The sequence below is a fragment of the Maniola hyperantus genome, chromosome 15 (assembly GCF_902806685.2).
Source record: "Maniola hyperantus chromosome 15, iAphHyp1.2, whole genome shotgun sequence".
In the NCBI taxonomy this organism is placed as follows: domain Eukaryota; kingdom Metazoa; phylum Arthropoda; class Insecta; order Lepidoptera; family Nymphalidae; genus Maniola; species Maniola hyperantus.
Window position 1 is genome coordinate 11,800,858 of NC_048550.1, and position 27,468 is coordinate 11,828,325.

The 27,468-nt window shown below is 38.7% G+C and overlaps 3 protein-coding genes across 10 annotated transcripts in view; 2 read left to right on the top strand and 1 right to left on the bottom strand.

The window, feature by feature from the left end:
- The window catches only part of LOC117988924 (4-hydroxyphenylpyruvate dioxygenase-like), a 326,462-nt gene that overhangs the window by 271,628 nt on the left and 27,366 nt on the right, over positions 1 to 27,468 (top strand). The gene's annotated exons all lie outside the window — the stretch shown is intronic.
- Positions 1 to 27,468, top strand: part of Ypel (Yippee-like) — a 129,710-nt gene that overhangs the window by 28,355 nt on the left and 73,887 nt on the right. For 2 of the 7 annotated variants that reach the window (XM_034976550.2, XM_034976551.2), the window contains exon 2: positions 14,567 to 14,609. The exons of 2 other annotated variants lie outside the window; for them this stretch is intronic. In XM_034976550.2, coding sequence (XP_034832441.2) covers positions 14,569 to 14,609 — 41 coding nt within the window. In that variant the 5' untranslated portion in view covers positions 14,567 to 14,568. Of the gene's footprint in view, positions 1 to 14,566; positions 14,610 to 20,411; positions 20,691 to 27,468 lie in introns of those variants that run through there. 3 more of the 7 variants (XM_069503668.1, XM_069503666.1, XM_069503673.1) reach the window with 3 other exon arrangements.
- On the bottom strand, positions 1,032 to 2,501 carry LOC138403314 (salivary glue protein Sgs-3-like). Of its 2 annotated transcripts, none has more exons than XM_069503335.1 (2): positions 2,447 to 2,501; positions 1,032 to 1,980 (listed from the first exon to the last, which is right to left on the bottom strand). In XM_069503335.1, exon 2 carries the CDS (start codon positions 1,941 to 1,943, stop codon positions 1,038 to 1,040), a length of 906 nt encoding a protein of 301 aa, XP_069359436.1. In that variant the 5' UTR covers positions 1,944 to 1,980; positions 2,447 to 2,501; the 3' UTR covers positions 1,032 to 1,037. The 2 variants fall into 2 exon arrangements, with proteins under 2 accessions (XP_069359436.1, XP_069359437.1); XM_069503336.1 differs by having other exon boundaries at positions 2,443 to 2,458.

Genomic DNA, 27,468 nt, shown 5'->3' on the forward strand with positions numbered 1-27,468 from the left:
GACAAGACTGAGGTTATTGTCCGAACTTAATATTGTTTTAAGTGCATTGGCGTACTTTTTGTCTAGTTTTTTTTCTTAAATTATCTTAGTATGTTTCATTTTATTAATCAGTAAAATTATCGTAAATTGTTTGTTTTGTACCAACCCTGGTAGTGGGCAGCCATTTAATTTATTGTAGCACAATCAAACGTGCCACATAATACGTGTCACGCACACAAGCATACGAATTAGTCTTCAATTTTCAAAATACTGAGTTTTGCCTTTCTGGAGTTTTATAATATCACTAGATGATGCCCGCGACTTCGTCCGCGTAAATTTATGTTTTTAAAAATCCCTTGGGGGATTTTTCCCTTGGGGAATTTTCGGGGATAAAAAGTAGCCTATTTCAATTTCAGGGACGCAACATACCTCTGTACCAAATTTATTATAAATCGGTTAAACTGGTGGGCCTTTAAAAATTACCGTGGGGACTCTTTGACTTTCCGGGATAAAAAGTAGCCTATGTCCTTCCCCAGCATGTAAGCTAACTCTGTACCGAATTTCATCAAAATCGCTTAAACAGTTGAAACGTGAAAAGCTAACAGACAGACACACTTTCGCATTTTTAATATTAGTATGGATTGATTTGCACATTAAGTAATATTTATTGGGAATTTTATTTTGATAGAACTATAAATTCTCTTGTCTTATCTACATAAGCATTAAATTACTCTTTTCACCCTTAGTATTTTTATAGGTCAATCTCTACCATTTTTCATAAAAGCTAGTTTCCACTATGGATTTTAGAGCTTATGGAAGGGCTCAACTCTACTTCACAAGTCTTTTGTGTTTCAAAGTAGAAGTACCCAGTTTTTTTTTTACTTTTATTGTCTATTAATATTAGATTCGCTTTTATACAGATTTTTACTAACTATAATACATTTATTTTTTCTGAATTAAATTGATGATAATACATAACAATTAATCAATCTCTATTATATTATAGTCTTATAAAATATTAAATGAAGAAAAGGAACTGATACAGTTGCATAAATTAACTAAGGGCGGTTTTCATGGGTGTCCGTAGCTTTTTTCCCGCGATGCGGACCTCTTCTAGTTGTAGTAGGTGTCTGTGTTGTTGTAGTAGGTGGCTGTGTTGTTGTCGTAGGTGCCTCCGTGGTTGTCGTCGCTGCCTCCGTGGTTGTTGTTGTAGTAGGTGGCTGTGTTGTTGTCGTAGGTGCCTCCGTGGTTGTCGTGGCTGCCTCCGTGGTTGTTGTTGTAGTAGGTGGCTGTGTTGTTGTCGTAGGTGCCTCCGTGGTTGTCGTGGCTGCCTCCGTGGTTGTTGTTGTAGTAGGTGGTTGTGTTGTTGTCGTAGGCGCCTCCGTGGTTGTTGTTGTAGTAGGCGGCTGTGTTGTTGTCGGAGGTGCCTCTTTGGTTGTTGTTGTAGTAGGTGCATCCGTGGTTGTCCTGGCTGCTTTCGTGGTTGTTGTTGTTGTTGACGTTTCTGGCGCTGAAGTTGTTGTTTCTGGCGTTGAGGTTGTTGTTTCTAGTGTAGTTGTTTCTGGTATTGGTGTTGATGTTTCCGAGGTTGGGGTTGTTGTTTTAGGTATTGTCAGCTTTAGTGTTATTGGCGCTGGAGTGGTTATTTCTGTTGAAGGATGTGGTGTGGTTGTAGGTGGTTCCGTTGTTGCTTCTGTTGTTTTAAGTGTCGTAGGCGTTGTGGGTAATTCCGTGGTTGGTGTTGTTGTTGTTGATTCCGTGGTAGTTGTTGTTGACTTCGTGGTTGTTCTTGTTGTTGTAGTTAGTTTTCTCGTTGATCCTGCGAGTATTATTTTGACAACGCTCAGTGGCATCCAATGTCCTGGCATGTTGGCTTCGACAGGGTTTGCGATGAAGATCAAAGGATCTCTCTCTGTACTTGTCGTTCCAAACGCGAGGAACGCAACCAGAACCGTTGTATACATGACGAGAAGTCGTTGGAATTATAATGGTATTGTGGATCTGCAAATAAATATTTATGTATTAAGTATTGAATTAAATTATAGAAATTAAAAAATCATGTAAAATAATTCATTGATCTTTTTAAACGACTGCCCAAAAAATGCGAAAAAAGGAGTGTAAAAGCGGCAGAAAAATAATTTTACTGTAATACTTCAGCGTTTATTAAGACGATCATAGTCGGGTTTTAGTTTTTAACTTTATTTTATTAAATACTAGCTTATGCTCGTGACTTCGTCCGCGTGGACTACATAAATTTCAAACCTCTATTTCACCCCTGTAAGGGTAGAATTTTCATTAATCCTTTCTTAGCGGATGTCTACGTCATAATAGCTATCTGCATGCCAAATTTCAGTCCGATCCGTCCAGTAGTTTGAGCTGTGCGTTGATAGATCAGTCAGTCAGTCACCTTTTCCTTTTATATATTTAGAAGATTTAGACAACTTCTAGTATATTAAAGCTTACTCACTTTATCCTGTGTAGATTAAGAATATTTTGTAAGTTTAATTGGAACATGTTTTAGGCACTTGCAACTAAAATAAATTAAGTATAATAATTTTAAAAAATCGGAGATTTCATAGAAACGAAACTGTTGGTTTTTTTATTTTATTTTCTTAAATTGAACGAGTCTTGAAATTGAGCGTTCCGTTTATTGCACTTTGTAATTAAAATTAGTAATTTTGCATTACCGATTTATTGCATTTTGTAATTAAAATAAGTAATTTTTTATTACATATCTTACAGCCCGTTTCCACTTGTCGTCTGTCGGGCCCGGATTTTAATCAGGTAACTTGCGGGGCGCGGCGTCCCCCCACCTCATACCCTGATGGCCAGCTCGACCTGTCGCGGACTGTACATATATGTAGTAGGTAACAAAATATTCTTAGTCCCTCATATAACACGTCCGGGGAGAATGTACAGTTGCGCGATCCAACCAATACCAATTCCGTTTAATACCGTACTACCTCCTCGTATAAAGTTATAAAGTCGATCCTCGCACAAAAGCGGATTTACAAACAAACAAAATGCATTGCCTCAAATCGGTACGCCGAACTCACGATTCACGATTTACATCTGCAGTTCGTTTCAAACCCGCTCCGAATTTAGAACGGGGTCAAATGGAGTGTTAAAATATTAAATTCATTGTTTTATTGCAGTACGAAATGTAGGATAGTAACTACACTGTTTACTTTATTACGAAATGATAATGAATAGAGGAGGCAAATACAGAGTACAGACAAAGAAATTAGAACTAGAGGAGTATTTCCGTATGTTAATAGTTGATAGTATGAGACATAAGCACGCTTTTTCATTCACTTTTTGTTTTACTTATCAATTATCATCACTGTCCTCTACTAATACAAGTACGCTGAACTTACGATTGCCAAGCAGCCCCCCAATTGTGTAAGAAAAACGTTATCGTAGTCGTCAACAAATTCTGCCCTTTGATTGGCTGTGAAAAAATGTAAACAGCGAATCAATAAATCGAAACCAATCAAAGGGCAGAATTTTTTGACGATTACGATAACGATGAATACGTTTTTTTACATTGACCTACTGAAATTCCAATAGACACAAAAAAAAACCGGCCAAGTGCGAGTCAGGCTCGCGCAATGAGGGTTCCGTACTACAGTCGTATTTTTTCGACATTTTGCACGATAATTCAAAAACTATGAGGCAGAAAAATAAATAAAAATCTGTTTTAGAATGTACAGGTGAAGACCTTTCATATGATATCCCACTTGATATAGTCACTCACTTCGAAAGTTGAAAATACTAATTATTAGTTCATGACCACAATTTTTTTTTTTTGTGTAATCTAACCCTAAATTCACGGTTTTCAGATTTTTCCCCAAATGTCAGATATAAGATCTACCTACCTGCCAAATTTCATGATTCTATGTCAACGGGAAGTACCCTGTAGGTTTCTTGACAGACAGACAGACAGACAACAAAGTGATCCTATAAGGGTTCCGTTTTTCCTTTTGAGGTACGGAACCCTAATAATTGTCATTTTGTATGGAACACCATTTCCAGCGTGTAATATCTCCATTTCAGTGGTTTGAAGACGATAACCATACTTTCATGTTTACGTTATCAAAGCCAGTGTTAGCCACAATGAGTTATTGTATTTGTTTCGCACACTTGTATGTAGCCAACGTCCTTGGGTCGCAAATCATGTGGGTTATGAGGTCGGTGTGGGCAATCATGTAGCGTTATTCCCAAGTGCATATTATTCAAATTTTATGTAAACGTAAACGATTTATTTAGTATACATTTGTGACACGATTAGTTAGCGCAATCGCTTGCACCGGTTTTTTGGTTCCTCATTGTTAACAAGGAACAAAGGGCTTTCATTATGATCTGCCAAAACGGACAAACCGTTTATGTAGCTGATCTAGCTAGGATAGCCAGTTCTTGATCTTGTATCATTTTTAATATTGTATATGCTTATGTCAACAAGCACGCAAATTTGTTCAAGATCAAATCCATGTATGTGTGTAACTAGATGATTGAAAAATAAACGTTTTATTTATTTATTTAATTGCCAATAGCCCATTGCACAGTCTACTTAGTGTCCGTTCATCGTAACTTGACGCGTGAGTTTATGTTGGTACTACTGCAAATCACACAATAAGGAATGATTCCCCAACCTCCCGAATAGGAGGACGTCCGCCTTCTATCCGCCATCGCGGCTCTCGCCTGATGCCTAATACCTGTAGGTAGTAGGTACTCTAAACATACCAGAAGTGAAGTTAAATATTAACCACGACGCGCAGCGGCTCATCGATAGTTTTACTCTTTATAACAGTTGCTATTGCAACCACGCAATCAAAATCGCGACCTAAACACAAAAAGCGTTTAATAATAGTCGGTCGAGTCTCGCGTCAGAACGAGACTTGTTTAAGAATCTTTGTGTGTGTGTTGTTTCGGATTGACTATGCTTCGTAGGCCCTACTGGCCGCTACAGCGTCACCGGGGGGGTTGGCGAGCGCGAAGCTCCGCCTGGGGGTGAGCCCTTAGGGCTCGAAGAAATAATTCGAGAGGTCGGGGGGCACCGTCCTCCCAAGGGCGCCTCCTGTGAGCCTCGGACCACGGCTTAGAATGAAAAATGAATGAACGTTGGTATGGGTGGAGTTGTTGGACTAATGGTTAGTCCGCACGCCCCCGAGGCCGTGGCGTGAGTCCACGTCCGGGTGACGTTAGAAATCGGGGACCTCGTCTTCGCCGGCGAAGACGCTGTGATGAGGTTGTATTGTGTAGCCCTACGAGATAGGGAGCATTGTCGGTCATGATTTAATCGTCGGGATCGTTAAGGACATGCTTAGGGCGTCTTTTATCGGGGGAAGGGGCTTAGGGCATCTTTTATCGGGGGGGGGGGGGGGTCTTTTATCGGGGGGGGGCGTCTTTTAACGGGGGGGGGGGCTTAAGAATCATCAAACACCCACATTTAGATCATAAGATCACGTGATTTCCATTCAATAGGCGGCAATAACAGTTCTATTACTTATTCTGAGCTAATGCTACTAAAATATAGTCCAGGAAAATTCATTATTCAACTTCAATAGTTGTATGAGATAAAATCACCACACACTCCACGGACATAACAGACAAGGACAAAAGCATTCATAATCCATCAAATCGTTGATCCTCTCAAAAATAATTGGCTCACGACAGACACTTGCCTGGAAAACCTACAGGAAGGGGGCACCTCCCACGTTTCCCCGTCGACTGGCCTGCACTTGTTGAGTCCTTTGTTGTCTGCAGTCTGCGTGTACCTAACTATTACTTCACGTCATTCCAGCGTTTATACATCCAGTATTATCGTTTTGTCGGTTGTTGCATGCAGAAATGTGCAGTACCTAAATACTTTGTTTTTGTTTTTTAAGGGTACACTTCTTATGGGCTTATCCATACAAGCGTATTACGCCTATTATTCTATTACTAGCTGATGCCCGCGACTTTGTCCGCGTGGAAATAGGTTTTTTAAAATCCCGTGGGAAATCTTTGATTTTCCGGGATAAAAAGTAGCCTACGTCACTCTCCAGCCTTTCTTCGCTCTGGGCTGGTTTCCGCAATTAAACGTTTCCGTCTGTTGTGCGTCTCCAGCCTTTATCTATACCCTTGCAAAAAATCACGTCAATCCGTTGCACCGTTGCACGGTGATCATAGGAAAAACCAACAAACCAAAAAACCAACAAACACTCTCGCATTTATAATATGACGTAGACATCCGCTAGGCAAGGATTTTTGAAAATTCAATCCCTATTTGATATTTGTGTAGTCCACGCGAACAAAGTCGCGAGCCATAAGATAGTGTTCAATAAACTACACAGTCAATTTTTTTAACAATGCTAAACTAGTTACTACTTAAGTACTAGAGCGACTCTAGTTCCACGGTTCCTAACCTGGAGGTAGGTACTTACCTACTAGACGAATATTGCATAACAATATATAATGCACTTTGTAATAGTTAACTTAAATAAAACGCTATATTCTCTTTGGAGAACCAACTCGTAATCTAAGCCTATTCTATTGAATGCTCAACGGGATACCCACCACATGTGGTGAGTATTTCGTACCTTGTATTTTGCTCCTGAAAAACGTCAAACAAGTCGAGATGGCAATCGGGGTATGAGGCGGGGGGGCCCCCGCACACCCGCTCACGCCTGCACTGGTTTAGCGCGGAGAGTGAGCGGGGATTTTCCTCCCCGATTGCCATCTCGACCTGTCGCGGACTAATACGCACTTGGAAAACTAGCATTCATTAAATACAAAGTCTCGAAGATACCCTTCCGGGTACCAATATCCTAAGTATATAAAAAGGGTTTTGATTTGTTTTGATTCGAAAATGACGCCACAGGAAGGGACCACCCCTGCCGTTTTCCCGTGAGTTGGTCTACACTTGTTGATTTCCTTTGTTGTCTGCAGTCGCCCCTCTGAGAGTGTACGTCTGAATTAACTCCAACATCAATACCGGATTTCGTCGGTTGTCGGATGCAAGAATCGCTAAAACTTAATATTCAAACCCTTTTCATTCTGAGAAGACCCGTTCTCAGTAGTGAGCTGACGATGGGTTGATCTTGATAATAGGTATGATACAATTACAAATTCGACAAGTTAATTTTATTGCGTTAAACTTAAAACTACTGCAAATATTGAATTTTAATTTGTATTCCTGTTTCATTCGTAATTATTTTTAAATTGCTCCCAACATCATCCGGCGATTAACTTGGCTCTTCATCAAAGAGCACTCTAAGAAGCCTTTCTCTATAATATTAACCATAATAAAACGACTAAGTCCATAAGGAAGGCAATCTTATGCTGTATATCGTATATGTATAGGTAGATCTTATAAAGTTATGCAAGGCCTAATGGTCGTCTAATCACGCTATAATTTCTTTAATGTTTCCTCCAGAAATGGTAGAAAATGACCATAATAAATTGTTCTGAAGTTTTATTACTACTTTTAGTCAGGACACAAGGCTGTACTAGAATGATTTTAATCTTTATAGATTAACATTTTTCTATCTTCAGGTCCTATTAAAGTCAAAGTGTGTACATTGGCATAATATTCAAACGTTCAAAGATGGAGAAAACTGAAAAAGTTAGCGAAATTCTCCATCCCAAGAGTAGAAATGCAAGTTGCATCAGCAACATCGATCGTACTTTTAAAATGTTGAATGTGAAACGTCACTGCCGAATCAGTCCAATGCAGTCTCTCAATTTAAGAATGCGTTGCGTACCTCGTTTACTAACCCCCGACCCAAAAATATTTTATTATATCATTTTGACGTGTGCTTGTCTGTGGTGTCGTAGCTCCTAAACGAATGAACCGATTTTTTTTAGTTTAGTTTAATATTCTTTATTATACACCAAATATATTCTTAATTGTACACCAAAAAGAAAAGACACAGAAAGAAACATGTAAAAGAAGAACATACAATTAGCGGCCTTATCGCTGTGAAGCGATCTCTACAAGGCAACTAGGTTGAACAGATTTTGATTTAGTTTTTTTTTAAAGTGGCTTGATTGAGAGTATTCTTAGCTATAATCTAAGAAAATCTGTTCAGCCGTTTGAAAATTATCAGTTCTTTTCTAGTTTTCTTATTAGACCGCTTATACTATCCGACAATACATAATATTATTAGTATGCAGCCTCTAAAACGGTCAAATTCTAATAAGTGGGGCCAAATTCTAATAAAGCGACGTATTGGTGTAGTAGTGTGTAATGGTAATAACAGGGTGGAAAAATGTATGGGCCCTCCAGGGGAACCTTAAATCCTTAAGTCTATTTACCTCGGTCACTAGCTCAGCAACCCGTAGCGCAGTCTTCCATCATTGCATCTAATCGTGGGATAATTGACACGGGCGTGGGCGCTGCACTCGGCAGCTGCTAACAGTAGGTACCTACCTACAATGGAATAAGGACCGCACAAGATGCGTGAATTGTCTTTATGTTACTTGTACTTTATTACTTTATTGCTCACAATGAAGGTACATAACAGATTTAATGGTCGTGTAATAAAATTGAATTGATTGTTAGGACGATCTTAATCACTGTGTGACTGAGTTTTGACGTTTGATATAAATAACTATCACTATCCATATTACCACTATACCCATATCACTACCCATATAGGTACAAAAAAGGAAAAGCTGACTGACTGACTGGTCTGTCAACGCAAAGCTTATACCTTAAACGTGATTTCCATAATATGTGCAACTCCGTAGAAAATATTTAAAAAATCAGTACCCTTATTACAAATGCGAAAGTGTGTTTGTTTGTTTGTTTATTGGTTTGTTGGTTTGTCCTTCAATCGTCGTAACGCTGCAACGTTTTGACGTGATTTTTTGCATGGGTATAGATAAAGACCTGGAGAGAAACATAGGCTACTTTTTATCCCGAAAATCAAAGAGTTCCCACTGGATTTTTAAAATCCTAACTCCACGCGGACGAAGTCGCGGGCATCAGCTAGTAAAATATAATAGGCGCAATTGGCACGACCACATGCACAAAACACCGTTATTAATATTCAGTAAAGGTGCAAACCGTCAAACGTTAAAGAACAGGCATGTGTCGAAGCTTGAATGCCATGTCGCATGTCGGTGGAAAACCCGAGTCAAAATGCATGAGCTTATCTTGACAAAACATAATCTTTTATTTATATCTGAGCCTTGACGATAAAGTACTTGATCTATAGAGCAGCCGTGAGCCTAGTGGTTATAAGACGTCCGCCTCCTATTCGGGAGGTCGGCGGTTCGTTCCCGGGTACCTCTAACTTTTGTCACTTCGGTGATATGTGCGTTTTAAGCAGGAAAGTACAATACAAAGAGGAAATAACAAAACTTTATCACACTACCCATCCATACTTCCATACTAATATTATAAATGCAAAAGTGTGTCTGTCTGTCTGTCTGCTAGCTTTTCACGGCTCAACCGTTCAACCGATTTTGACGAAATTTGGTACAGAGGTAGCTTGCAACCCGGGGAATGACATAGGCTACTTTTTATCCCGGAAAATTCCCACAGGATTTTTAAAAACCTAAATCCACGCGTACGAAGTCGCAGGCTACTTTTTATCCCGGAAAATTCCCACAGGATTTTTAAAAACCTAAATCCACGCGTACGAAGTCGCGGGCATCAGCTAGTATTATTATAAATGCGAAAGTGTGTTTGTTTGTCCTTCAGTCACGTCGCAACGGATCGACGTGATTTTGCATGGGTATAGTTTAAGACCTGGAGAGTGACATAGGCTACCTTTTATCCCGGAAAATCAAAGAGTTCCCACGGGATTTTTAAAAACCTAAATGCACACGGACGAAATCGCGAGCATCATTTATATAACAGGGGTAGTGATAATAGGGGTGTTGATGTTTCTGGTACAAATAGATTAAAAAAGGGCTTGTAAAACAAACCTCCTGTCATATTTGTTAAAGTCATATTTCTGCACAAGAATATTTTTCATTACATCTGCTACATTCCACTAGTAAGTGCTGAACATTATTAGAAAATAATGCTCTGTTGCACGTGTTTTGCGCTGAACTTTTAATTGCGTTCAGAATGTTTGTATTGCCCATTTATTTTCCGTCCACTGTCCTGTCTGGCCGTCACATGGTTGATTTATGTAAATGCAGCCATAGATGGTGCGCGCGTTTGTTTATAATCAACTTGCGACCTGCTTGCGGCAGGATTGCTGATGCTGCATGCATAGGCAGGTACAGTGTGCGGCTGAAGGTAATGTACATCGGCCTTGAGAGTGATATTTCGGCTTTTAGAGCGTTGTCTCTGTCACTCATACCTATATGACGTTTTGTCGGTTTTTCCAATTTTTTTTTTCCAAAATTTTTGCCTTTCATGATTCTAAGTCAACGGGAAGTACCCTGTAGGTTTCTTGACAGACAGACAGACAACAAAGTGATCCTATAAGGGTTATTACTTATAAATGAAATCCCACAGAGCACCTAACCAAGAAAGTTAGTCGCTCCACATTAGTTAGCGCTAATTGAATAATTAATATCATAGCTCCGTTATCAGACTCAGACAGATTAGCTATAAAATGTATGGAATAGTCAAACAATCCAGACACAGGTCTGATGCTGTTCATAACTAAGCCTTTAATTCACAAAGTAGAACGCCGCTCTCCGATGCATCGTAAAGGAACTTTGGCTACAACTGCACAAGTTCAATATCCGGTATATTTACCGGGAAAGTTGTATCGTCGAGCGGTTAAGCACGTATAAAGTCTCGGTAAGATACCACGAAAACGCATAGTATAGACATAAATAACAAAAAAATTTATAGATATCTGCTATAGTACTTGGTTAATGTGCTCCTCTCTGTTAATTCATCTGGATGTTCAGACAAAGGATCAAAGTGGACTTTGCACCAAAATAATAATATCTTGTTAGAGCTAAGTGTATGGAGCTTGACAACTGTGCCCAACATACCTCTGTGATAGTAATTTATTGCGAATATTACTTTATTTAGTTTTCTAATAATTCACTGAGGAATTTTGGACAAGAAGACTAAATTACCTTATTAACTCACCTTTTTTACAGTACATTATCAATCGTACGAATTGCGACAATCACAATGATTGCTTAAAAATGCTTTTTTCTATTAAGCCCTAATTTTTTTGTACTTCGAGTGAAAGGAGTGCACTAATTTACATATATTTATATTTTACAGACTATATTAATACAAAGTTATGCTAATTAAATCGACTCATCATATTTAATACACCACGCTAAATTACTCCAAGCAGTCTGAGCTTATAAATTGTACCACAGCAGCTCTGTCCAAGGACTGTAGGACATCGCCTTTGCACAATTGTACTTGCAAGAGTTTATCTTTTGTCTGATTCAGTGATTCATAAAATTAGATAGAGCTTCGCCTTTTTTTTTCGAGGGGAAAATCTTCTTAAGATACCCAATCGGGTTATGTGGGATTTCCACCCACTAAAACCCCCTCGGTGGCCCTCCTCAGCGCGTTATTGAGAGGCTCCGGGAACTCTAAAGAACGTACGCCGCGCGACGCTCGTTGGACTCATCCTGGAGAAAGTGCAGCCACTCGCGACCTTGAAGTCCTAGCGCCAGGGACTATTGGATAGACGGATCAGGACGTTGATCAACGCCGCCCTGACGGCTCCGCCTTCGAGCAGTATCGGCTCGCTCGCGAATCCACTCCGCGGCCTCCTTCTTGAACATTACTGTTTCAGAGTGGCGACCACTGCCCTCCATGCATTATTGTCCTCCAACATTGCCGCTTTGACAGCCGGTGGTGACAATGTCTCTCCCTACGCAGCCGAGATAGAACTTCGCCTACGGGTGTTGTGAGTCATTATTTTGTTCATTCTAAGCTTTCAGATCGGTATAGTTTATCATAAGTTTGACTTATAGTAGCTAATCATCTTAACTACTTGAAACGACTTGAAGCTATAGGCTCTTAACGAAGTGCAACTCAAGTGTTTCGTAAATATGATTCACTAATATCACTACTTAAGTATCTATTTTAACTTAGATTCTTAATCATAAACATAATGCTTTGTAAATCTTTGGTTGTTACTGTATTTATTCAACTGCTTTTTTTAAAACTATAAGTTGTCTTTCATTATTCTAAACATGAAACATTTAAATTGCGACAGCTTCAAATGGTTGCTCTTAAAAGTTTATAACATTTATAAATCGTATTAAGTATAAGATAAACTTTCACTGAGGTAATCTTTAACTTTGACCTAATTGTCACATGAGTATATATCCCTAAATTGCCGTAAACATATAAATAAAACAATATCAAAGTATTTTATTAAAGAAGATTGCACATAGGTACCCTATAGAATATAGAAGAACAAGATATAAGGAATCGATGCGAGCATCGTATCCGTATAAAACATAAATTTGCATACAAGTCCAGAGCACTAAAAGCACTCGACATACAATCACTACTTCTGTTCGGATTCAACGAGCACGAGAGGAATTAGTGCGGATCTAGAGTTTCGTGTGAGATATGTTAATTCAATGCGATACTTGCAGAAAATATACTGACGTTAGTTTCAATGTAGGTAGGTACTCCTACTTCGACTGGAACAGGATTCGCTTTGAACGATTCCTTTTATTCCTTTTCAAAAACGTCGCACTATGAAAAATAAAGGTATGTTTTGTTATTGTATGGAACGTATGGAGGTAAATATGAATAGAATATAACCTTCTGGACATAAATGTATTGTTAGCTATGAAATGCTTGAAAAGAAACCTCTTTATTTTTAACTGTCCGTTTAACTTTGACTTGGTAAATACCAGCATGATAGTGGGTGTTCAAGAACGTACTATTACTTTGAAGAACTTAGTGTATTTCACTAGTGTATTTAAATCGATAGACGTTCTCTTCTGGACATAGGTCTCTTGTAAAAATTTCCATTTTCTACATGCCACGATCATCCGCCTCCTGAATATAGCGGCTCCCTGACAATGATAAAAGTGAACTGAGCTCACGGAAACTGAAACAATGTAGGTACATCTAGATGCTCACTGAGAAGCAGATCATGCCACAGCATAGCACGTCAAGGCATTCAAAACTCATAGTTATTAACTTGGTTTTCATTTCGTTATTCTATATCGGTGTCAGGGCAGAACCGTACACTTGGCAAGGCTGTGGTTATAGCATGTCCCAAGGTTCTCGCCTTTAAGAATATCAGCACTTTGCGATTAATTTTCGCTAAGGTTGCATAATGCACACCTACGATGTTAATCCTAATAACAGTTTAATTAGTACTCGATTTTTTTTATTCTTGAAACTCGCCGTCATTTATCTTCCTATATATTCTATCTTATGCCCGTTATGTTTGGATGTTTGTTACTCAATCACGCAAAAACGGCTAAACGGATTTGGATGAAATTTGGAATGGAGATAGATTACACCCTGGATTAATACATAGGCTACTTTTTATCCCGGAAAATCAAAGAATTCCCGCGGGATTTTGAAAAATGTCAATCCACGCGGATGAAGTCGCGGGCATCAGCTAGTTATTAAATAAAGTCAATTAACTTACCAGCTCTGCCTGGCCAGGAGATGCTTACAATATACCTACAATTGAATATAGAATTTGCACACCTGTCTAGTAGTCTTTCATTCTACATGTACGCTCTGTTAAATTTTTAATGATTTTACATCTTTCTCCGCTATTTAATATATAAGTAGGTATGTACTTCTTATTTTTATCGGTATGAGAGTGTTACATGTGCCAAGGCTAGGTGTTTGCCATACCTAGTACCCACAGCTGATAGCATGACCCAAGGTTGTTTACCTTTCAGACTTTCAGCAGTTCTCATTTAATTTCCTTTAAGGTTACACTCTGTAATCCTATAAATAACATTATTACCTTCTATTTGGATTAAAACCTCAAGGTTTTTAATTTAATATGCTTATATATTCGACCTTCTAATTAACCTTTTAATTTTATTAAAATGTAATTAACGCTAAGAAAATCTATTTTCTTACTATTTTGTCACTAGTAGGTATAAATTTTATCGTACAAAATTAATTGTCATAAATATACGAAACATAAAAACCAGCCAAGTACGAGTTGGACTCTCACACGAAGGGTTTCGTACCATAGACCATCAATGGTTACTTTTTAAGTTTTTTTAAATTTGCATTTTGCCATTTTGAAATGTTTAGATATAGACTAGCGGAAATGCTCTACCTTTTACGGTTCATGACATACAGCCCGCTAACAGACTAGATAAGAAAACAGACAGACGGACGGACAACGGGGGCTGAGTAATAGGATCACATCGGCACCCATCAGGTCGGAATCCTGAAAATGGCTTATATTTTCTCTAATCTATAATATAAGAAAGAATCACCAAATGTGTTGCTCATCGCAAATCTCGAGAACCGCTGAACCGATTTCGCTAATTCTGTTTTTATAATATTCCTTGAAGTACGGGGACGGTTCTTACGGAGACAAAAATTTTAAAAATTTGAATCGACTTTTAGGCGGATCGAAGTTCGCCAGGGCAGCTATAATAAGTATGTTTTGTTAACGTTTGAATTAAATTAGTTGATGTTGTTATTTCATTTCAGGTATGCAACATTCGGATGAACGAGTGAAAATGGTTCCTTATTGGTAAGCCCAGTACCAGTACAATGTTAATTAATTATTTAAACTAGAATATGCCCATAATTGCCTATTTATAATAATTCTTACTAAACGCACAATGCAATTAGGTCTATCAGAATCTGGAGACAGAAGCAGGAAAATTACGAGCATCGATACAAACACACAATAAGTATAATCTATACTTATATTCCCATCGTGACCGCGACCCGTGCATTTGGAAACTGAATATCGTAAAAAACTGAATATCGTAAAAAACTGAACTGGCTCCCTATTAGGCATCGACGTAATCTACATGTTCTTTCCATCCTATTTGCCACACTTTTCCATCCCTGGTCACCACCCTACCTTAAAGATCAGTTTCAATTCTTTAGCTCCTTCGAACGTAATCGCGGCCTGCGTTCCTGTTACGACTTTAAGCTTAAAGCGACCAAATGTAATACGCATAGCTACGCGGAATCATTCACTGTAAAAGCAGCTTCGCTGTGGAATGCACTTCCGGTCGAAATAAGACGCTCCAAATCGCTGGCGATCTTTAAAAACCGTGTTAAGAAACACTATCTGTCACTGTAGATTTTCTGCGATAAGAATATGTACAGTTAGCTATGTATTATTGTTTAATTACATTACATTGATTTTATATATTATTTATATATATGTATATATTATATTATATAATATTATATAACATTATATTGTATAGTATGTACCTATTAGAGTGTATGTTTATGTATGCCTATATATATATATATATATATATATATATATATATATATATATATATATATATATGTCGGAGAACAGGAGGATGGCTGATAATTATTATTCATCTTTAGCCGACATCAGAAGGTAGTAATTAATAGGTAGGTACTTTAATCCATGTTCTTTACAAATAGTTCTCAGTAACGTATCGCACATGGAAACAATCAACGTAACACAACCAGATCACCCTAACCTAACCCTACCTATGGTCGCCTCCAACCACCCCTCACAGCGACCCCTCACCTCACTCTAAACTAGCTAACCTAAGCTAAACACTACATCGTGTGATTAGGGCGCAATTGCTATTGCAACCTCTCAATCTAGTCACGACCTACTCCGTTATCTAATCATCTCAAGGTAATCAATCACAACTTCATGAACGCTCTTAAAAGGATCATTGCATCGACTCTCTTACGATCTAAACCAGATCTTATAATTGACTTCTCATTACTAATTCAGAATATCGCAATAGCTCTACCTTCTCCACTCTGTGCACATCTGCATACAGAACACCATAGCATCGTGCGCCACACACGCCACGACTACTATATCCACCCAAATAAGCGATCACAACAGAAACCAGGTAGAATGTAAGCTATTCGATCTCATGGGCAACTCATTGTCTAATCCATTTCAACATTACACGAGAGTCATCAATGATTCTTTACCAACCGGGTTATACGATTCTAAAGCGGGTACCTACTATCAAAGTTAACTTCAAGTTACTATCACACTAAACTATCACTTCAAACTAATCATTATCTCAACTGCCGGTATATCTCCAATTACACTCTAAATCACTAGCGTCTGCAGAAATAACCTTAACGGATGTCCTTATAATAATCTATCCACTGAGCCAAACGTCAACTCACGAATTACTCTAATATTCACCAATAATTAGTATTCCATATTCGTCAAACAACTACGCGAACATTATTAATAGTGCTTTGCAGACAAAGTCACCGGATGGCACTAGATGTTACGATTTAACACAATGTACATTAGCATCGAACAATTACTGTTCTAACTATATCACAATCACCGAATTAAATATCACGATTAAGAAACTACCTACCTATCTCAAAGAATAATAATTAGCTAAGCTATAATCTGATACTTAATTAATTTAACGCGAGAGAAAATTGTGAACGACAACAAAATTCGTGCGTGTCAAAGTCCAACTCTGACAACTAAAATAAAGATGGCTACCTTCCGTAGAGTAAAACTCATACGTTTCTTTTCACGGAGTCTATAGACAGTAAGAACTCTTTCAATATCGACCCTCCAATATATATATATATATATTTATAACTACATTGCGACTCCCCGTCTTACAGTTCTATAAGTTCTTAAGTATGGGTTGCCTGGAAGAGATCACTTTAGTGATAAGGTCGCCCTTTGTTTTTTAAGTGTATCCTGTATTCTTACTCTCTGTAATTTTAGTAACAATAAAGTTGTTTTAAATTAAATTTAAATTGGATTGAAATATCCAGAGGCGTCTTTACCTATGGTGCAGGGTGTGCGGCGCACACGGGCGCCGGGTCTAAGGGGGCGCGCGCCGAGTGCCCTCTAATGCCACACCTCCAAAGATGCGTCGATGCCGGCGCTCTCCAAGACCCTGCGCTGGTGTTATGGTCGACGCCGTCATCATTTAAAATCATCATTTAAAATTGCACCATTTGCATCCGAATTTCCGTTTATAACTGTTAGTATTCCATTTTGACGCTGCTCCTACTAGACTAGAGGGTGCCAGGGTACTGGTTGCACACGGGCGCCACAAGGCCTAGAGACGCCTCTGGAAATATCGACAAATAAAAACATGTACCCGTTATCTAGTTTATGTCGTTAAACCACGAAATAATCTTAAAATCATTATACTCATAATTTATCTACGCAATAAGAATATAAACACAATAAGTGAAACACACAATAATAGTCAAAAACTTTTCCCTGATTTCGGTAAATTATTTGGAAATAAAAAGAAGACGTAGGTACTTAATCATAATAATATATCTAGGTATTTTCGATAATATCAGAATCAAGGCCAAAGGTCTTTATTATCGATATCAACTTTCCTTACAGGTTTCATGTAGAACTTTAATCTGCAGATTATCTTTTTCTATTTAAAACTTTAAAACTTCTCAGTTCCCACCGATCGGATCGATACGTTACTTCATTAAATTCCACAGCACGTTCCTATCCAATATTCAACAGTACCAAATAGCTGATGCGTCGTTCGCGATCGGTTGCATTTCCGTCGGCGGTCATCGCCTGTGCTGGCCGGGCGTTGACACCGCCTGGTCCCCGCAGTATGGACATACCCTTACTTCCACATCACGTTCCTGTCCAATATTCAACAGTACCAAATAGCTGATGCTTCGTTCGCGATTGCTTGCATTTCCACCAGTGGTCAACGTCTGGCCTGGCGGGGCGTTGACACGTACCTACAGCCTCGTCACTACCGCGCAGTATGGACAGACCTTAAGGCCAGATTGAACACGGCGATTTCTAAATAGATGTGATGTGCAAACCACAAACCGCGCTAATCTTTTCACACGCCTGTCCTAAAAAGGGGTGTAATATTTTCAGGGTTCATGCATAGTTCGCGACAGGGCGAGATGGTGATACGTTATAATCAAAGCCCTACCTATTTAACAGTAAGTAGGTACCTACTAAATCGTTAGTACGCCTGTTCCAATCGTTAGTACAATACCAATAGGTGGCATTTCCGTCATCGCTTGAGCTGGGCGTTGACACAGCTTTGTTTGAACCGCGCAGTGCGGACAGACCCTATTACACCCACGCTAAGTTGAAACCACTCATTGCACTGATTTTGATTAACGATGTACCTACTTATAATGTTAATTGAATTCGTTTTCCAGACTCCATTCGTCCAATTAATACCAGATTTTTCTAACTGCACACGAATAAATATGAAAGATTTCAGATTTTAAAACGTTTCGTAACTTCACTTGTATAATTTTTAAGAGAGATTCGTATTTTTTCTATGATTAGTCGACAGAGTCTGAACAGATTTGTTGAAGAGAAGTCTTAGCTTAGTAGCTTTTTCACAAAAGAAGACCATTGTCTTCTTGTTTTTGTCACTGTAGACATCTAAAGAGATTCAAAATTCAAATAACTTACAAAAACCTTAGTGTCTCTACTTACAAAACCTAGAATTTAGAAGTACCTATACATATAGATATGTGACCATAGAGTTTAATTCCTACTGTTTCTGTTAAACTTTAGACAAAACGGAAAGAGAAATATTTCTCCTTATAAGTCCCACAAATTGCTAATGCGCGTGGCCGCCATTTTAGTGACGTCAGCACTAGACTGAATTTTCGAGCTGATGGTATATTTTTATGTCGGCTGACGTCAAAATGACGTCATTTCGATGTTCATGAGACATGGTTCCAGCGCAATAGCAATTTGCGGGACTTATACCAAGAATTTGGTTGGTAAACATTATATTTTTAACATAAAAAACACTTGCATACATTTTCATTTAACTTTTGATTAAGTCTGTTCTAGTCTTCAGCCAACTCCTGTTTTATTACCTTTGTGTAAACTTTCACATCTAGCTAGCGAGTAGTAGTAGATAACTAGATAGGTATGCCCTATAAATTGCATGGAGCGAAAAATAAAAGGATATTGCAATTTTATGTGTCTGCACCGTCTCCAGTATTATATCACCTACAGATGTGCCAACAAGTCGGACCTAAGTTGGGTAAACTGACTACATAGTTTACTCAACAGTTGGATACAACTCACTTGTTGTACCCATCCATGTAAAAACTAATTTGCTAAAGCTAATTTGGACTAAATCTCTCTTTCGTACACGCTCTTCAAAATCAAATATAATACTATAGAAAAACTTCCAAGAGGCATATTTTTACTTGACAGACCTTTGCGTGACTCCAAATATCTTTCCATATAATCAAATCAAATTTTAGATAGAACACGTTACAATTTCTTATGAAATGTCAAGTCTATCTGTATATATTATGTATAATGGACTTTACTACCGGTTCAGAACTTTAGAAACCGGTAAGAAATCTTTTCCTAAGCATATTGCATTCATTTATTTCATTTTTCATTAGTGTCTTACAATTTTATCTCGATGTTTTCTGTAGTGTCAGTAAATTGGGTTGGGGGCTGAGTTGGTAGCTCTTCAACCTCCGAGCTACCAATATTGAAATTAAAACTTAGTGTGCTTAGTATAGGATTGAGTCCAACCAACTGTCGTCGTCTTGTTGCAAAATATGCTGCTGAAGTTAAAATTAGAACATGGTACGTCTGAAGATGCTAATACACTTGCACAAATAGCGTTGCACCGTCGCAGCACATAGGGCTATCATCTCAATGGTCAAAGGGGAAAGAACTACAGGTGTCTTTGTTGCTATGTAGCCGTATCTACTTATACTAGAACTACCAGACGGTGTTGAATCGATGCACATTATCTAAGGGCACGTTCATACTCTATCATTTTCTTCTTATACATCATTCGTATAAGAAAATTAAAGAAAGAAGAAAGCAAAATCGTGGCATGTGAATATCCCTACAAGAGTTGAAAATATAAATTTAATTTAATTAATTTAATTTAAAACAACTTTATTGTTAATAGATTTACAGAGAGTAAGAATATAGGATACACTTAAAAAACAAAGGGCGACCTTATCACTGAAGTGATCTCTTCCAGGCAACCCACACTTAAGAACTTAGAGAACTGTAAGACGGGGAGTCGCAATGTAGCTAGCTATAAATATAATATATATAGGTATATATAAACATATACACTCTAATTGGTACATACTATAAATCCTCTTTACTTGGGAATTTCGATAAATCCAGATATTCCTTGTCAACATTATAAAGGGAACTGCATTTCAAGTGTCTAGGTCCAAGGTTTTGGACCGGTCATTGATGAGTCAGCCAGTGAGACAGGGAGTTTTTCATCTGTGTTTTACATAGCAAAGCACTGAAATAGCAAGTCGCTTGGCGGTAAGGCTTTGCCTATATAGGGTGGAAACGGGTAGCAAACTTCAAACTAATCTCCCGGACGAAATTGCAGACATCGGTTAGGGTTTGATATGTCACTTGTAGATGCAGCCTTATTTCTTTGGCCGGTGCATTGTGCAGGTTGCATTGAGCATTCAGCTCAGACCTCAGGCCCTCAGTTCACCTCGACAGTTGAGCAGACGCGTCGCCGAGCCGCGGTCGCTCGCGCCGAGCGCTCTTTCGACAACCCCGCGAAAGTTCGCTCGTTGTTTGTGTTTTTGTTTTACGTTGTCGGATTGCGCGGTGCATCGCCTCTGTATAAAGAAGGTTCGTGCTTAAATATTTGCTCGACAGCTTTATCTGAATGATACATTATAATATTGTTCAATAAAGTTTGTAGAATCCGCAGCTTTTGTTTGTGTTTTGCCTTTCCTTGTTATTTTTATTATTTTGTTGGATTGCGGTGCGTCGCAGCTTTGTCTTGATATAAAGGAGCACTGTATTCCGCTTTGACAACTTTATTAAAAGAATATAATGATATTGTAAACATTCTTTGAACTTTGATATGATACCTACGAGCTGCGTGTATAAAAATGCAATTCTGAGTCATCATCAACAATCCATCGCCGGTTCCTCATGTGCACGGGTCTTCTGAGAAGGGCCTCGAATAAGAAGGGTTTGGCCATAGTCCACCACGCTGGCCAAGTGCGGATTGGAAATTCATAGGTACACCTTTGCGATCATTATATGACTTATAGAGAACTCTCAGGCATGCGGTTTTCTCAAGATGTTTTCCTTCACAGTTGTGATATTTATACCATAGCTTACATAACTCCGAAAAGTTAGAGATCCAGGGATCGAATCCCCAACCCCCCGTAATAGGAACCCGATGTCTAAACCACTAGGACATCACTCATCAATTTAGAGCCTCGATAGCTTAACGGTTAAAGGAGCGGACTGAAATCCAAAAGGTCGCCAGTTCAAACCCTACCCGTTGAACTTTTTTTTTTTCTTTAAAAGAATATTAGCCATATTAAATGACTAATATTCCCCTTTCCTCTCCAATTAAGCGTCAGGCTTGTGCTAGGAGTAGGTACGACAATAGTGCAACGGGCGGGATTGGAACCGTCGACCTTTCGGTTTTCAGTCCACCCTATACCGGTTGAGCTATTGAGGCTATTGTCATACCTACTCCTAGCACAAGCTTCACGCTTGATTGGAGGGGAAAGGGGAGTATTAGTCAACATGATAAACTTGGCTATTAAAAAAAATACTGACTAGGCTGGCTAGGCTAGGCTAGGGAGACTGACTGAAGATGTAAGTCGTGGCCTGCCTGAGTTCTCCATAATATTCTCAAAGGTATGTGAAGTCTATCAATCCGCACTTGGCTAGCGTGGTAGACCATGCTCTGTAGTGACCCGGCGTTGGGTTGATCATGATGATAATTATGTAAATCTTGATTCCAAAATATTTGTTGCAATGAAGGGGCAACTTAATTATCAAGACTGTTTCTTATCGCTAGTCGTTAAACTTTTTAATTATAACAAAACAGAAGAGCATTAAGTTGGTTAACTAATGCTCAAGATAATTAAGATTAGGTAGTTAGTTAAATATAAATAGAGATATTCCAAATTATTATTGCACTCAGCTTCTAAATTTTCCACGACAATATTTTGCTTATAAATACTTTATCTATGTAAAATATTCAGTGAGAGGCTGCGCCTAATTTAAACATCATCGTTTCTCTTAATATCAACATATAAACGTACCTACGAAGTTACCTACATCTTTCGATGAACGAATTATAGGACCTACTTACGACCTAGAAATATAATTATAATTGAAATTGAAGCCGCAATAGCTCAACGGGTAACGGAGCGGACTGAAAACCGAACGGTTGACGGTTCAATCCCCGCCCGTTGCACTATTGTCGTACCTACTCCTAGCACAAGCTTGACACTTAGTTGGAGAGGAAAGAGGAATATTAGTCATTTAACATGGCTAATATTCTTTTTATAAAAAAAAATTAATCAATAACGAAATATAAGCGCAAGCGAAGCGAGTGCGAAAACTTTTTATTATTTTTACAGAAATTATCTTAGGCATTCATAAAATGTTTTAATCTTCCATTTTTTTTTCGAAACAAAAAACTCCTATAACGTCTTGCTCTAAATTACTGAACATATTTGGCATTTTACTGAGAGACTTCTCAAGGTTTGGACTTTGGAGGCCCCCTGTATCCGAGAACCCAGTAATGGTGAGTTGAACTAGGAGTAGGTATACAAGACTCTGTCCAATCGATACTGTAACGTCAATCTATCCGATCGCCTTGATTGATAACTGTGTTTGTGCGCTACACGGCAATAATGACATGCTTTAATCCTGTTTAGAAAGTGACATTAATGGCCACAGTGCGATACATAGAGCCTATACATATAACCAGGCATAGAAAAATACCTGGACATCTATTTCTGTTGTGAAATCTACTTGTTCATCCAGTAAGGCGTAACTGCCGGTGCGTTACTGAATAACGCACGCCGCGTTTCAGCTCTGACGCTGGTTTTCTATCCTTTTTTACGGTTCCGTACCTCAAAAGGAAAAAGGAACTCTTATAGGATCACTTCTTTCTCTGTCTGTATACCCTATAGGTTTTCTTGACAGACACGACGCGACGTCTGTCAAGAAAACCTATAGGGTACTTCCCGTGTACCTAGAATCATGAAATTTGGCAGGTAGGTAGGTCTTATAGCACTAGTAAAGGAACTTGGAACTAAAAAAACATGGAGAACTCTCAGACGTGCAGGTTTCCTATCGATGTTTTCCTTCACCATTAAAGCAAGTGACATTTAATTGCTTCAAACGTACATAACTCGAAAAAGTTAGAGTTGCGTGCCCAGAATCGAACCCTGGACCCCGACTAATCTATTCTTCCTTAACCACTAAGTTATTACCGTTTTATTACCACCGCATTACAGTAAGACACTAGAAAATATCGCGTGAAATTAAAGTCATAGATCCCGCAGGTCTAGACATTTACTGTCCCACATTAAAGAGAAGACTTTTAGCTCTTGAAAATGCCATTTTCTTAGGAATGTTAGTACCTACTTTAAGCTAAAATTTTAAACGTATCGTACTACTAATTGCAATGTGGGTAAGAACTTTAAGTTGAGTTTACTTTTGATTTTTAAAAGTCTTTGAATTTGATCTTAGTTTTTATTATTAGATATACGCTGGTACAGTACGCGGCCGAAAGTAATGTACATCGGCCTTTAGAATGACATTTCGGCTTTGTATGTCGTTACAAATCTGCTATCTCCTTCTAAAGGTCGATGTACATTACTTTCTGCCGCGTTACTGTACGACGTTTCAGGCAAAGCGTCGAAAAATATAATTCATAGTGCGTATTTTCCATATGAAATGCAAAGTAAACAAGCAATTTTCCTGATGAGAGGTATCGATAGCCATTGAAATGACGCTCGAGGGGGAATCGACTAATTAAATCGATCTATTTTATGATCGGAGTCGTGTGCCATAATTCTGAACATGAGATGTGAAAGAAAAGTTTAAAAAACCGGCCAAGTGTGAGTCGGACTCACACACGAAGGGTTCCGTACCATCGTACAACAAATACCTTTTTTTTTTCAATTCAATTTCATTAATTGTTGTTATAGCGGCAATAGAAAATACACTGTGACAACTCTTTACCTCTTACGGTTCATGAGATACAGCCCGCTGACAGACAGACAGCGAAGGCTTAATTATAGGGTCTCACTGGCACCCTTCGGGTGCGGGAGCCTAAGAAAAGATTGAAGTACTTATTATAGTAGATACTGGAAAGAGCCAGTCGGATTTCTGCGTAATCAGGAAATGGAAATTTTCGTAAAGGAACCAGTAGGTCGATTGTCTAAAACCTGCATCAATCATTATTACAATCTCAATTGTTCTGATTGGCTGAATTTGTGCGATTCTTGTTGCAACACTGCATTGTGAGCGAGCGTTAACTAGTCAGAGATGATTGCGATCGTGACATTGTAGCTGTCATTCTCCCGCAATCGCGCAGCAGAGTAACCGACATCGCAGTTCAAGTGGCAACGGGCGGCGGCACAAAGCTTGAAGAACATACCAAGGTGGACAGGGCACTTGAAAGGCAAGTTATAAGTAAATATTTTGCAAAATATTTACTGAAATGCAAAGTAAACACGCCATTTTCCTGATCAGAGTATCGATAGCCATCGAAATGGATTAAAGCGACCGCTCGAGGGAGAATCGACTAATTAAATCGATTTATTTATTTTGAGCCTGCAATCGAGCAATATAATAATTATTCCGACTCTGAGATGCATAAAATTATAAAAATATTGTATACTAGATGATGTCCGCGACTACGTCTGCGTGGATTTAGGTTTATAAAAATCCCGTGGTGACTTTTTGATTTTCCGGGATAAAAAGTAGCCTTAGTAGTCCTTCCCAGGGATGCAAGCTATCTCTTTAAAATTTCATGAAAATCGATTGAACGGATATGTCGTGAAAAGCTAGCAGATAGACAGACAGACAGACACACACATCTTTTCCATCACCGTCAACCGATAGATGTCCACTGCTGGACATAGGTCTCTTGTAGGGACTTTTACACGCTACGGTCTTGCGCCGCCTGAATCCAGCGGCTCTCTGTGACTCGTCTGATGTCGTCCGTCCACCCAGTGATAGGTTCTAACTTCCAGCACCTTAGGACCCCAACGTCTATCGGTATTCCGGACTATGTGCCCTGCCCAATGCCACTTCAGCTTTGCCACCCGTTGATCTATGACGGTTACTCTAGTTCTCCTACGGATCTCCTTATTTCTGATTTCATCACGTAGAGAAACTCGAAGCGTCTCCATCGCCCGCTAAGTGACTCTGAGCTTTCTTATGAGGCCCATAGTTAGCGACCATGTCTCGGATCCATATGTCATCACTGGCAACGCGCACTGTTCGCAGACTTTGGTTTTCAAGCACTGAGGAATGTTTGACCGAATCTTTTCATATCCCACTGAAATACGAAGTAAACAAGCAATTTTCCTGATGAGTATCGATGGCTATTGAAATGGATTGAAGCGAGCGCTCGTGGGGGAATCGAGTAATTAAATCGATTTATTTATTTTATACCTGGAACCGTGTGCAATAATTCTGAACACGAGTTGTGTGTTGTGACATGTGAAAGCATAAAATTAAAATATTTAACGTTCACGTAAAAATAATTTAATTTTTGTTTTACGGTTTTCAAGTTTGTCAACTGATATTTCATCACCAGTCATCATCACTACCCTTATTATAAATGCGAAAGTGTGTTTGTTTGTTGGTTATTGGTTTGTCCTTCAATCACGTTGCAACGGAGCAACGGACAGATGTGATTTTTCGCATGGGTATAATAGATTAGGACCTGGAGAGTGACATTGGCTACTTTTTATCCCGGAAAATCAAAGAGTTCCCACGGGATTTTTTAAACCTAAATTCACGCGTAAGTACCTACGAAGTCGCGGGCATCAGCTAGTATTATTATAAATGCGAGTGTGTTTATTTGGTGGTTTGTCCTTCAAACACGTTGTGCGCTTTTCAAACATTGAATTAAGTGTTTTCAAATGGTTTTTTTTTCATTTATTAGGTTTACCAACAGCTTTATCGTCTACATCAAATACAAAGTTCTTACATAAAATGAAAAGCTAATTAGACAGGTAAACATCGCATGCGAATAAAGAGTGTCAAGTAATTTTACAATAAAAAAAAATAAAAAAAAAAATCCGTACCTAAGTTATAGACAAATACCTACCTGTAGAGTGAGTGACATAGATAGACTACTTCTTATCCCGGAAAATAAAGAGTTCCCATGGGGTTTTTTCCATGAAGTTTTTTTAGGGTTCTGTGCCTCAAAAAGAAAAAGGAAGCCTAATAGAATCACTTCGCTGTCTGTCTGTCCGTTTTGCTCGTCTGGCTGTCGTGTCTGCCACGAAAGCCTATAGGGTAGGTACTTCCCGTTGACCTAGAATCATGAAGTCTGACAGGTAGGTCTTATAGCACAAGAAATAAATCTGAAAACCGTGGATTTGTGGTTACATCACACAAAAAAAAATTAAAAGGTGTTCATGAACAATTAATTAGTATTTTCAATTTTCAAAGTGAGATAACTACTTATACCAAGTGGGGTATCATATATGAAAGGGCTTTACCTGTACATTCTAAACAGGTTTTTAATTCTTTTTATGCGTAATAGTTTTTCATTTATCGTGCAAAATGTCTAAAAAATACGACTGTAGTACGGAACCCTCGGTACGCAAGTCTGACTCGCACGTGTACTGGTAGAGCCTTGTATCCAGATTTACATTTTGCTTCTCATCCCCACTCCACTGACATTAAGTGTACAGAAAGATTGAACGATCGCTGAATATTTGATGCGACAAATGCGCCGCCTCCGAGACATATTGCTGGCAGTTCTCACGTTCATCTTTAGTACGTAGCTGCTACATTTATTTTTTACTATACGAGACTTGTAAATGTAAATTTACGACTTTACAAGGGCTTACAGATACTCTTTTTAGGGTGCAGCAGGCGCCCAGGTGGTGAAAGTGAAATTACTTGCGGTGCGGTTGTAGAAAAAGGAGGGTGGAATGAGTTCAAACAATTCTTCAGAGCACTTCCCATTATAAAGGCGATAGAACAGTTATCACCGAAATGAGAATCAATAAGCTGCAGCCTGCACGAGGCTACCGACAGAGCTTTTGCGGCTTTTTTGGCTGCCCGTATTTGAGGAGACCGTCGACTCGAGATGAAGAAGAATCAATAAACAAAATAGAATTGCAGAATAAACCAAAATGTAATACACGAATTTGCAACACAACGCGTTGTCAAGTGTCCCCGCAATAAGCCACGGTTTGTGCCAACCGTTGTTGTGTTTGATTGGAACGTGACGGCCACTCTTTCTCCCACTTGACCTAGTCTACTTTTTCCATAGATTCGTCAGAGTGATTGTTTGTACCTATTCGGCTTTTTTGTCGCCCGTTCTCCATTGCTATTAGCAGTCTGTAAATTCCATTTCGCTATTCCTTGCTTCAAAATCTAACTTCTGTTCATT